General features: G+C 36.9%; 1 protein-coding gene across 1 annotated transcript in view; it reads right to left on the bottom strand.

Moving 5' to 3' along the window:
* The window catches only part of DDX10 (DEAD-box helicase 10), a 159786-nt gene that overhangs the window by 45073 nt on the left and 101014 nt on the right, over positions 1-13699 (bottom strand). The window contains exons 14-15 of the mRNA XM_026685339.2: positions 6384-6497; positions 2606-2767 (exon numbers count right to left, since the gene is read on the bottom strand). Coding sequence (XP_026541124.1) covers positions 2606-2767; positions 6384-6497 — 276 coding nt within the window. The remainder of the gene's footprint in view (positions 1-2605; positions 2768-6383; positions 6498-13699) is intronic.

Genomic DNA, 13699 nt, shown 5'->3' with positions numbered 1-13699 from the left:
AAAGACAATGTTTGAAACAAGTCTTTTAATTTATTTATTTATTTAGCGTATGATGCAGGCATGGTGTCTTTTAATTTCCCTTATTTATTCCATGTTTTCAAGGGCCATGGGGCAAAAGGCCTAAATCCCAGGTCCAACAAAAATGGTTTTCTCAATCATTTTCTCATATTTCTCAGTCAAGATGGTGTGGCAACAAACAAACCTAACTTCCGCCTCTGAATTCTAGTGCCCTCATCTACTAGAAGGGGGGGTTAACTTTAAAATGATAAAACTAATGAGATAAACAGATATTTTTTTAAAAAAACTTGACTGCACCCCAAGTTTACTACATGATCAGAGAAAACAGAAATAGAAACAGCAAAAGATACAGAACAGCAGATGCTAGGCATGAATATTAATTGTTTTTTTTATCTTGTGCTGGCTATGTTAACTACTTTGGGGTTCAATTTTGGGAATTAGTCCAAGCTTTTGTAACAAAATATCTAACAAAAAAATCTGCCCAGGTTTTAAGAGCCAAATCTAAGACTCCACTTCCTTTTATTATGTATGTATGTATGTATGTATGTATGTATGTATGTATGTATGTAAGTATGTTTTCTTAAGAAGCCTGATGATGGCAGATGAGATTCTGCTGATTGTACCTTTAAAGAACAACTACATGACGTGGATTTGTTTTGTATGTATTTGCTTTATTTGTTTTACCGCCTATTCGCCATGGCGACTCAAGGCGGCTTACACAATGTAAAATCTTATTTAAAACAAAAAATAAAAACAAAAATAATAAGAACTAACAAAAAGAATCAAATAAATTAGTAATGTACAATAGAACAAAATTTACGGAAAAAAACAAAACAAAATAAAAACCAACTCCCACCCACCCACCCCACCCCAACGATAGCGGATCACACTAGCCATTTGATGGGTTCCATCCCTCTCTGGGTTCCCCAGGCCCACTGGCAAAACCAGATCTTCAGTGCCTTTCGGAATAGTATTAATGAGGGGGGCATTCTAATCTCTGGGGGAATGATGTCCCAGAGCGATGGAGCCACCACAGAGAAGGGTGGCTTCTCTAGGTCCCACCAGGTGTATCTCTCTCAGGAGTGGGACCCGCAGCATTCCCTGCCTCCTCGCTCTAATGGGTCAGGTAGATGTCACTGGCAAGAGATGTTTCCTCAGATAACCCAGACCCAAGCCATTATGTAGTATCGTAAAGGTAAAGTGGTCATGATTAAATGCTGAGGTGCATGGAATGCTTTTTACCTTCCCACAGAAATGGTACCTATTTATCTATTCACTGCTAGGTTGGCAGGAGCTGGGGCAAGTAACAGGAACTACTCCATCATGCAGCGCTTGGATCTCAACCATTCCAGCTGACAAGCTCAGCATCTTTAACCACTGAGCCATTGTGCCCCCTACTATTATGTAGTATGAACCATGAAACCTGGAAATGCCAGGAGCATGTAGCCCCACATTTTTAGAGTGCCCTTTGACAGGAAATGTGCACAAATCTATGCACATTTGCTATAGATTACCTACAGCAATCCTCTGTTATGACCACTCATGGCCAATCTGTTCCTAAGAAGGCTTTCATGTTCAACAATAAATCTTTAGTTCAAATTTCACACATTATGCAAAACTCTCATTGTAAACCAGGCTCAAATACTATTTCATCTCCTCCAGATCAAAAACATATAACTTCCTATCCTTTTATTCCATGTCCCCAGAAAGTTTAATAATCTGCTCTATGAAATACAGATTATTTCTTCTTCCACACATGGAAAGGGGTTGGTCTTGTTACAGTATTTTTATGTGCTTCACCCACAGATACACTATAAATGAGAAGAAGGAGAAGGGCATTAAAGGGAAAGAGTAACATTTATAACTATTCTCTGCTGTCAAGTGCTCAAACTTTCAGCTCTGTTTTATGACAAATAAATGGCCCAGCAACAATCTTTGTATTTTTATGTCCTGTAATTTAATTTCTTGTAAATGCCAAAAGGGAGCTTAAACTATTACTATTAAAGCTTTACATTATAAGTGAAATCAATCACCTTGCTGCAATGACATTTCTTGAATAATTCATTGGCAACTCTCAATCACCCCCTACACAAAACAAAGCTATTTAAATAAAACATCATACTCCTAAAATCTCATTAGTACAGAGCTTTTTAGTCCTCATCATTCTTGATGAAGTACAGTCTTGTTATTATGCTACTCAAATTTTTACCCTTTTATCTACTAACAGTCTATCATACATATAAATTGAATATTGGTCCACAACACCACAAGTCTATGACCATCCATCCACTCATATGGTTCGGTTACTGTTTGTACATATTTATTTAAAATCAGAACATCATACTTGAATGTCATAAATTGCTTACTAACAAGAATGGCAATGTTCATGGGGAATAGCAATACTAGGGAAACAAAAGCAAGGATCCACATCTCTCCTTGGATTGCCTCAATTCATGCACCAGACCAGAACAAGAATTCTGAATAGATAATTCTTTTTCCAGTAAAATCCTTCATCCCCAATGAACATGCCGACATTTCACAGTATTTTCATTTGATATTTTGACAAATGGGATGAGATTCTACTTACCCTGTGTTTTTCTTTAATTTTCTTTCTATATTCCTCTTTGTCAAATTTATCCTCCTCCTGAAGTCTTTCTTTTGCTTTGTCTAGATTGATTCCATTACAATCATCGCCATCTTCCTCTTTGTCCAGGATAGACTTTTGTGCTGGTGGCCACTGCTGAATTAACTGAATCACAGAAGAAGAATTAAAAACATTTCAGTACTGCTGTTTCTATTCTTCAGTTTAAAAGGAGTTCTGGATTGCTATGAAGACCAAAAGACATCAGACCCGTGCGACAGGGAATAGTTACAGAAATATAATTTTCAGGCAGGGAAGTTAATAGAGGAAATAAAAATTGAAGTAAGGCCCTGAAATATGACATTGTTTAATTAAAGGGGGTGGTTCAAATGTCAGCTTGTATGAGGTGTGCAGACTCCACAGCAAGCAGGCAGTCCCAAATAACTGGGCCTTGTATCACAGAAGCTTTATAGGTCATAACCATCACTTGGAATCACACCCAGAAGCAAACTGGCAACCAGGGCAGGTCACATACCAGGGATATCAAACAAACATACCAAGAAATGCACTTTACTGCCTGCATTGTTCCATTCTGGACCAATTAAAGTTTCCAAGAGGTCTTTAAGGACAGCTCAGATTCAATGCATTGCAGTAACTGAATCATGAGGTGATTAGAAGAATAACTGTCTCCCAACCCAGGAAAAGGTACAACTGGCACAACAGATGAATCACCTGCTCTCAAAAGGAGATGTAAGTCTAAGAAGGTGCCCAGATTGCACACAACTCTTAAATAACACAATAGCAGAGTTGGAAGGGATCTTGGTGGTCTTCTAGTCCAACCCCCTGCTCAAACAGGAAGCCCTATACATTTCAGACAAATGGTTGTCCAATTTCTTCTTAAAGACCTCCTGGGTTGGGGCGCCTACAACTTCTGGAGGGAAGGTGTTCCACTGGTTGATTGTTTTAACTGTCAGGAAATTTCTCCTTGGTTCTAGGTTGCTTCTCTTCTTGATTAGTTTCCATCCATTGCTTCTTGTCCTGCCTTCAGGTGCTTTAGAGAATAGGTTGACCTCCCCCTCTTCTTTGTGGCAGGCCCTTAGAAATTGGAACACTGCTATCATGTCATCCCTAGTCATTATTTTCATTTACCTAGGCATACCTAATTCCTGCAACCGTTCCGAGCCAGAACTGTGACTATCCAAACATAACAAGGTATAGCAAAGACAGATGCATCTTACAGTAGTTTGGTCTATGCCAAAGCAACAAGCCATCCAAATTCAAGAGTCGGGTCAACGTTTCAGAACCAGGAGGATATCAAAAGGTTATTTCATCACCCAATAATTGTACAGCAACAGCTTTTAACACTCTCTTCTCCTCATGTGCAATTAGGGTGCTAATGTGCAAAAGTTCAATCCAGATAAACCGATCATAAAAATCCAAAGAGAATACAGAAGCCAATAGCAGCAGGGGAAAATCAGCTAACATAGCATTTGTTCAAATCCAAAGAGTGAGTATGTATGCATGTATGTATGTATGTATGTATGTATGTATGTATGTATGTATGTATGTCTCATTCAGCGCTATCAGGTATACACTGGAAATCAAGGGGTGGGTGGATAGAAGTGGGAAGCATCACAGTCTTCAGAATTCAAGCTTATATTCCCTGAAAGGGAATACAAAAAAATGATGGGACAAGAACAATGAATTCTCACAATCCCAAGGAAAGGGGATTCACTGAATCTGGAGACAACCAATGATAAACAGTGCTTGTTAAGAAAAAGTAATGAACCTCAGGCACAGAAAACACTGCTACGTAGAAATGGGTACCAATACAATTAATAGAATCATTTCTACTTTTAAGCCTCTGTTTACATATAATGGCATAATCATAAGCACAAATGACTGAAAAGATCAAACTTTTTGAGACTATACGCAACAGTGCTAGACTCCATATCAGATATTCACAAAAACAAGCTTTAATTGATTGACCTCATTATAAAAGTTGGCAATGGTTGTGAGAGAAACACATATTATAGAAAAAAGAAAAACGGGCAAAAAACAAACGGTTGCGACTTTCCATCAAGCTCGCCTACTTACTCTCCGTTTCAAATTAGTTTTTGCAATTGCAATGAACTAAGAGGCAAAGCAGTAAAATTTTGACTTGAGCAGGGGCATTGATCTCAGCCTTCTGCAAACTAACATAAATGCTTCATTGCAAATTGTAATTTCCCTTGCACCCAGTGCTAATGTACTGCTTGCAGAGGTACTGAAAAGGTATTGGGCTCGTTATACTCTTGACAACACTGAGGCGGCTCAAAAGAGGGGAAGGGAAGTCAAGGAAGAATCAGGCTGCGTTCTGTTGAAGACAGAGATGTGACAAATGAAGGTTATATTGATGAAAAGCAACTACGAACCATCATTGTGATTCAGGTCCCCTCTGCCATGCAATTTGGTCCTCTGCCACCCGGAAACATTAACTTATGTAATCCATTCAATCCATTAAATGAGCATACAGAAATGGGTTTTTTAAACTGTTCCCAATTCCCACAGAAAAAGAACAGTTGTACATTTGCTATCAGTTTGGCATAGGATTGCAGACTACGCTTATGACAGTTATTCATCAGAAATACTGACTGAATATACGAAAACTAGGAAAGGTACTTTTGGATTTCAGATACAGCATAGTTGAAACTCATTCCAAACTAGGGACATGCAAAACATTTCCAATTTAACTCCAAAACACCACCAGCTTGATTGAAAACCTTCAACTTGGAACACAAAACAACTGTTCTGAACTCAAAGCAGGATGTTCAGAGGGTGACACATTTTTGTATTTAAGGGAATCTATCAATTCCCCTTGGAAACCTTTACATACCATTTAATTAGGAATAATCAGTAATAATGAACAATCAGGGAGCACTCCCAAAGTTTATATTTTGGGGGCAATGACATTCACCCTGGCTTCACCTCAGTTCCCAAGTCCAACTTTCTCCTTACCAACAGTACTTGCATTTTGCCTCTTTAATTTTAGTTTGGTCTTTCTCGTGTAGTCCATTACTGGGATTAGGTATATGGATTATTTCCTTGGAGTTAGATGGTAAGGAACAGTAAAAAAATTTTTACTTTATTTACTCAAATGTTTAGCTGCCAAACTCCAAGGGACTCTGTGTATCATTAGCATAGTGACAGCATGCCACTTCAAACATTCCAAGGATGTCAAGTGAGGAGAATCAGGACCACACTTTAACTTCCAATGAAGCTGATTTGTTGTTCATGTCTATACTAATGGTCAGCACTAAATTTGCACTTTTCCAGAGTTAATGGAATTCAAGGGGGTGGGGTAGATTTGGATCACTTGTGGGAATGTAATGATTCAAGGCTGATTCCTTTCTTGACTCCGCCCCCAGGCTCTGCCTTGTCTTTTCCTATAAATGAACTCCAATAGTAGTTTCAAATAGATTTTGAAATAGATTTGGTCGGTATAGGGGACAAAATAGAATACTATGGGATACCACGGATCAATCAGTGACAGGTGTAGAACAACAGCTTCCAAGTACCACCTTTTGAATATGTTTCAACAGAAAAGACCATAACTACTGCAAAACTGTACCCTCTAAGCCCAACCCTGCCAGGTGATCCATGAAGATAATTATAGTCAGTGATTACAAGTATCTCCAAGTGGTCTCAGAGAACTTGTAGAGTCATATTCCCTTGGTCTACACTCCAAAAAGATATTAATGTAGGAAGTCTTAGCAGTATAATCAAATTATTTGTTTGATCTTACCTCTCCGTCATCAGTAAATACAATTTTTGTATTTACTTTAAAATTTCTCTTCAAAACCTTTTTAGCTTCTTTTGTTTTAGTTATTTTCTTCTTCAGTTTTACATTCGGTTTTATCTAAAAAAGATGGAAAAAGGAAGACAACCTTTATCATAAAAGATTCTGAAATAAGTATTATTCAATCAGCACCCCCAAAAAATTCTACCTTTCAGTGTTTTTTTAATAAATACATTTCTAATCCTGCACATTTTAGAGATACATTTTAAAGTGTGATGTGATGTCTCAAAAAGAAAAGAGAAGCCAATAGGGAAATTTGGTGATGTGATATCTCAAAAAGGTAATGGGAAAATTTCTAAAGTCATTAATACATCAGACTGTGATGAGGCAATACTATCTCAATACAGTTGCATTTTTGCACCCTTAACTGAGCCAGAGAAAATCTAATAATTTTCCAATATGTTTTTGCAGTTTCTAACCACATTAGCTTTTTCCAATAATGTTTATAAACACTAGTTTGTTTCATAAATAATTAATACTATTCAAACTACAATGATTAATACAGGTTATTTAATAGCTAAGAAGATATACAACAGAAATATCTTAGGGGCAACATAATAAATATCTAAATTAATAACTGGCAAAACATCTAAATTAATAAATGGTAATGAATTACTTTTTATTAAACTCACAATGCCTTTCAATTTGTAATACAAGCTCATCAATATTGGTTTTAAATTTATAACCAGCACCTATTCAGGCCAGTTAAATGTGGAAACAAAAGTTTAGATTGTTGAAATGGAAATTAAAAGTGTCCTGAATTTTCTCCTTTTATATCTATCTCTTTATGTATGTCTGTGTTTATGTGTGAGTTGAGGGATTTTCTATTCTTTTCAGAAAATGCTCTGGCAGTCTCTCATGAAACTCCCAGGGCGAGAATGTCTCACTGGCATGTAATGCCATCTTAAACTGAATGTGTGGATTTTCCACAATTAATCATAGCCTCTCATGAGGGGGGCTATGAGGTGGGAGAGGGGAGTTCCCAGCTTCCCGTGAGGGGGGTTTCGGGGGTGTCATGGCTCAGTGGTTAAAGTCACTGAGCTTGTCACCTGAAAAGCTAACAGGTCAGGATTGAGACCTGAGTAGCACACAACGGGTTAAGTTTCCATTCCTTGCCCCAGCTTCTGCCAGTTTGCAAGCATGTAAATGCAAGTAGGTTAATAGGTACCACTTTGGTGGGAGGGTAACAGTGATCCCTGTGCCTTTGGCCATTATGGCTATATGACCATGGAAAATGTCTTTGGACAATGCTAGCTACCTTGGCCGAAAGGGAGATGAGCACCATGCCCCAGAGTCAGACAGGGAAACCTTCACTTTTCCACGTGTTCAGATCATGCAAAACCTCTTCAAAGGTTAAGAGAGAATTCATTAAATTAAATTAAATTTGTACCAAATGTACAGGTACAGATTAGATCAAACCTGGCTCAACAGTAGTAACTGTGAGAGGGATCTTGGAATCCCAGTGGACAATCATTTAAAAATGAGACCAAAGCGAGGCAACAGCCAAAATAGCCAATGCAAACCTAGGCTGCATTAACAGAGGGATAAAATCAAGGTCACATGAAGTGGCCAGTGAGAATTATTTGATCATAAAATACAGAATTAGCCCTGCTGGGTCAGACTATCTTAGCCAACAATTTTGTTTCTTAAAATATATCTCACAAGCAGGGGATGGATCGTACAACTATGTTTAAAAATAAATACAGCCCATCGATATTTTTTTTTTTTTTTTTTCACATATTTCAACATATTGAATATTTAAAATTAGTTTCAGAATAGATAAAACATTTACAATTTGTAACCCACTGTGCATTTAAATAAACCTAAATGCAAATTTCACATGGTGAAAAACTAAGCCCATCCTTACATTTATCACTCTTTCAAACACCTAAAACCATAAGGTGTGTTTGGTGAAAACCAAAATAAGCACTTCACCAGAAGAACCTTGATACTAACTGTAAGGCATGGTGGTAGAAATGCTACAGTTTGGGGCTGCTTTGCTTTGCTCCGTCCATCAGGATCTCAGCAGCTCACCATCATAGAATCCACTACAAATTTGTTATTGTATCAGAAGGTGTTTGAAGATAATGTGAGCTTGCAAGGTGACCCTAAACATTACAGTTAATCCTCCAAGGAATGGCCAAAAGAAAAAAGAAAGAAAGAAATAGAGTGTTCTGGAATGGCCAAATCAATTCCCATTAAGATGCTATGGGGAGAATAGAATAGAATAGAATAGAATAGAATAGAATAGAATAGAATAGAATAGAATAGAATAGAATAGAATTCTTTATTGGCCAAGTGTGGTTGGACACACAAGGAATTTGTCTTGGTGCAAATATTCTCAGTATACATAAAGAAAAGATACATTCATCAAGAGTCAAGAATCATAAGGTACAACACTTAATGATAGTCATAGGGTACTTTAAGCAATCGAATCATACTAGGAAACAGTCAATATAAATCGTAAGGATACAAGCGACAAAGTTACAGTCATACAGTCACAAGTGGGAAGGGATAGGTGATAAAGAGTGATGAGAAGATTAACAGTAATAGTAGTGCAGACTGAAACCGGCTGTGTAAGAAAACCCTTATGAAAATTAGACTCAGCTTAGGGTAAGATAGACCTCTCCTCTGCAAACTATCTTTTAAAACCTTCCAAGGTTTTGGCCCATCTCTCTGACATGGAAATTGATTAATTCCAATGGTTAATTATGTACTGTAGGAAGAACTGTTTTCTAAATCTTTTTCCTACCAGACTTAACTTGATGGCCCCTGATCTTATCATCTTAAGAAGGAGGAAAAAGCATTCTCCTCATCCACTTTCTCCATGCTATGCATAAGAAATTACCCAAAATATTTTTTGGCCCAAACATTAATTGGAGTCAACAATGCTTGCTAGATTGCAGATGATCTGACTCTGGGGGAACAGCTTCTGATCTTCAGACATCATAACATGTACAATATGTGAAGGGTGCCACAGATGCTACTTAAAACTACTTTTATACTGATGATTTCTCCACCATTTTATAGCAGGAATGGAAAGATCAGAGGATGATCTAAGTGGCAAAACAACAAATTCCCCATTTTTTTTGTCGTCATAGGTTGGAACAACCACTACATTAAAGATAAGGCATAAATCATTAAATCTAAACAAGTAGTCCTCAATTTACTACAGTTCTTTTAGTGACTATTCAAAGTTAAAGCAGCACTGAAAAAAGCGACGTGACCGTTTGTCACACTTATGACCTATGGTCACATGATCAAAATTCAGAAGCCTGGCAACTTATTCATATTTATGATAACTTTGTTGCTAACTTAACAACTGCTGTGATTCACTTAACAACTCTGGCAAGAAAGGTCGTAAAATGGGGCAAAACTCAATTCACGAATGTTTCACTTAGTAACAGAAATTTTGCGCTCAATTGTGGTCGTCAGTCGAGGACTACCTGTATGTCCATGTAAAATGTGAGATGGTAAGGAGAGAAGAAGCAAGGGCAACCTCTGAAGATGCAAAAATAATAATAATAATTTTAAAAAAACATATGAAATGCTTTTGTTGAAATCACTGGAAAGAATTGCCAAGGACAATTCAATCAAACAAGCAGAGAACAATATTTCTTATTTCCCACAGTCACTGCATCCATCGCAAAAGTGAGAAATGGATATTGGTTGCATGCTCTGCAAAATGATTTGCATTAAAAAAAAAAGGAGAAGAAAATAAGAGGAGAGAAATGAAGGCATAAAAATACATTTCTTTGTGGACTTTAATGAAAATGACATAATCAATTTATACTGCCCTCTGGAATCCAATTTTTAACCTGCCAGTTTCAATAACTGTTTTTAACATTGGGAATAAAAGCAGCTGCAGGCAAGTGGTTGGGGGAGAGATCCTGAACCTGATTTTCTTCATAACATGTCATATCATTAACAATGAATTTTTGGCAACTATTCTGCAGTTTGGAAAAGAGACTTCGTTTCCTTAGAAATATCACAATTTTAAAATGGAAGGAAAACTAGAGGTAAAAAGATCTGAGTTCAATATCATAGCTGTGTGTTTGTGTGTGTGTCATCGAAGAACTTGTGTTGATAATCACAACCGCATAATGAAATCCTTGGTGTCACAACATTGAAGGTGGTGGTGGGGGGGTTTCGATTGCACAGCCATTGTTGTCATCTTCACTTTTTCAACCCACCCCAGTAGATTCCTCTGCTCTGCATCATTCTCTGTATCCCCAAATTTGGAGGGGGCGATGAAAAGGGAAAGCCATCAACAGGTGGATACAACTCAGAAATGTAAATTAACAAGATTCTTAAGCTGGTGGGAAGCAAACTAGAAAAAACTAATTGATTAAAATTAAGTCACTTGAAAGAGGCAGTGTGCTGTTTAAAGAATCTCAAATACATGCTATAACTGATGTAATATTAAAGAGAGAGAAGTACAATAGTTTATTTCTATTTGACAAAAAACAAATTACCATCTCTATTCATTGGCACAAAAGTTCACTTACAAATCTTAGAACATCTGATGAAATAAGATAAACATATGACAGGATATAAGGGTTTAAAGTTAGTCTAGTCCAGGGCTGTTAAACTCCTTCAGATGCTGCTATGCTCTTTAGTCTGACTACCACCCTGAACTAGACTGAAGTACTTTACAAGCCTGTGCCAAATACCAAAAACAGACACCCAGCTGACACACGTTGGAGTTCAAATACTTGAGAAGTATTATCGGAAGACAAAGAAATTGACTCTAGGCTCAGCATACCAAATGGGTACTGAGTGGCCAATCAATACAATATCCATAACTCCACAGAGCTAAAAGTCTACCGAGCTATGGTTATCCCTTCCCTCCTATATGGATGTGAGTCCTAGTTTCTGTATCAAAGGCACATGAAACTAGAGAAATTTCTTATGTATGTCCTCTGCTCCATCTTTGCTATTTGTTAGCAAGACTATGTCTCCAACCAGGAGAACTAAAGAGTGTACATTAATGTATGGTTTTTATTGTTATTTTTTTTCCTAAAAGATTTCAGGGTTTTTTTTCAATTGCATTTTTAGTTTATCTGTTATATTAAAGGTGCACAAAATTTTTAAGTGATTGATCTTGGTCTGATTTTTTAAAAAAATCTCATAAACCTAACATTTTAGCAGGGATGTGTAGACTTTTGATATCCACTGCAAGCCTACAAAACCTTCTAAACCTATTTTCTCTAATTGCCAGAGTCTTGTATTTGGATTCCTCTAACATCCAAAATTATGTGAACAAATTTGTGTCCCCATTGTCTTCTGCAATGCAACTGTGATTCTGCTTTAAGCTATTCTTGAGCTGCTTCATGTGAAAAACCAGAATCGTAGCAAGTCTGAACAAAGACATTCACCGCCTTCGCCACTTTTGTCCTTCGATACAATTAAGAAGAAAATATTGGCAGGGTTTCCTTTTCCATAAATTCTGGCTCAGATTTTACAGTTTAGTGAGCCCTGGATGCAATAAATGTGTGAACTATAAAAAGTAGTGGATATTAAAATTTATTTATTTATGTAGACTAAAACACAGTGGTGTATCTGAGATATAAAGCTATTTTGAGCATGCAGATGTGGTAATGTTTTTGTCTTGGTACATGTGACATTTGTATTAAAGCTCTCCTTGAAAAAAGTCAATTAATGCAGAGAAATGCCATCACTTCTTATTTTTTTTTTGAAAGAATGTACAAAGATTTGGAGAAAACGCAACTTCTCTAGGGGAAGAATGCAGTCAGTTTAAATCTCTTATGATTATGATTCCTCCTTTATGAATGATCTTTACCAACGTATACTTTACTCAGTCAACTTTATTAAACTATTCTGAAGTGCGGGTGTGGGTGAATTTGGTAGACTAATTAGTCTTCTCTGCCATTGCTCTCACATTATGGAATATCTTGTCCCCTGATTTGAGGTTGTCCATTACTCTGCTGCCTTTCCAGAATAATGTTAAGACCTGGTTCTGCCAGCCAGTGTGGGGATCCAATAGTGGCACACAACGGTGCGGGGTGGTTGGTGTCTTTTTAACAGAAGGTGCTCTGTCTTTTTAACTTTGAACTTCATTTTTTATACTGATTCTATGTTTTTTACCCATCCAAAATCACGTAGAAGTGAGATGGTGTGTGTGTGTGTGTGTGTGTGTGTGTGTGTGTGTGTGTGTGTGTGTGTGAATAAATAGCATTAGATAATGACTGGGGTTTCCCATATTCAAGCCCCAGTTTACCATGAAATGTTACCAGGTGACTTTTAGTCTCCCTCTCCCCATTCAATTTATTGTGCAAGGCTGTTCAGGGGATAAAACTAGAAGAGGCCAAATGCTGCTCTAAATTCCTGAAGGAAAAGTGGGAGACACATTTAATAAAAAAGTGAACACAGAGGTCTTTCCCCCAACCCCTTGCAACTGCTGACTGTCAGACAATTTCCTGGCATAATGGTTTTGTCTTTTTTTTTTACAGCCTGATATAAAATTAGCACTTTGGAAGGATTTTAAATACTGTTATACAGGGATCACAGACCGTAAGTTTATGGGATATATCCTGCTTATTTTATTAAGAGTCCCAGTAGTGAAGCAGTAGTAGGGAACGTGCAAGACAATACTCAGTACAGGAATTTGTTTTAATATTCAAAATTGAACTTCACATGAAATCCACTACTAGGTATTATCACTAATTTTGTTTCATGCAGATTTAAACCCCAACTTATAATAGCATAGTCTGTTAGAATAAAAGGATGGAGGAGGTTTTATAATTACCACGGTTGAGCAACTAAAAATTAGAAACTCCTATAGTTTAAGTAAAACGAAATGAAATTTGAATGCTATTATCCCGAAGTTATTTATAAAAATTCTGATCAGCATAAAATGAATGAATTAATTTTAGAGTATATAAGAATAGGCAAATGTCTGTCTCGCAAAGCAAAAAATTAATGATAGAATTATTTGCAATGTTCTTCTGCAATATTATAAAAAAAGTGACTGAAATCTCAGCACTTGTGTTCGAGGAACAAAACATGCCTCATGACTATAAAAATGGCAAAAACTTTGGGATATAAATTATAAATTGACAATGGCAACTATGTATAAGGAAAATTGATATAAAATGTTCAACAGGTGGCATTTGCCACTGTCAAGATTAGGAAAGATGTTTAGAAACATGTCTGTCAAATGTTGGAAATATAATCAGATACTGGGCTCGTACTACCACATGTGGTAGATATGTCCAAGAGCAAAAAAATACTGGACAAAA

This window comes from Notechis scutatus, chromosome 5 (assembly GCF_049901735.1).
Source record: "Notechis scutatus isolate UNSWTSFEM ecotype Mainland chromosome 5, rNotScu1.2, whole genome shotgun sequence".
In the NCBI taxonomy this organism is placed as follows: Eukaryota; Metazoa; Chordata; class Lepidosauria; order Squamata; family Elapidae; genus Notechis; species Notechis scutatus.
The sequence above is the reverse complement of the archived record's forward strand: the minus strand, read 5'-3'. Positions and strand labels throughout refer to the sequence as shown.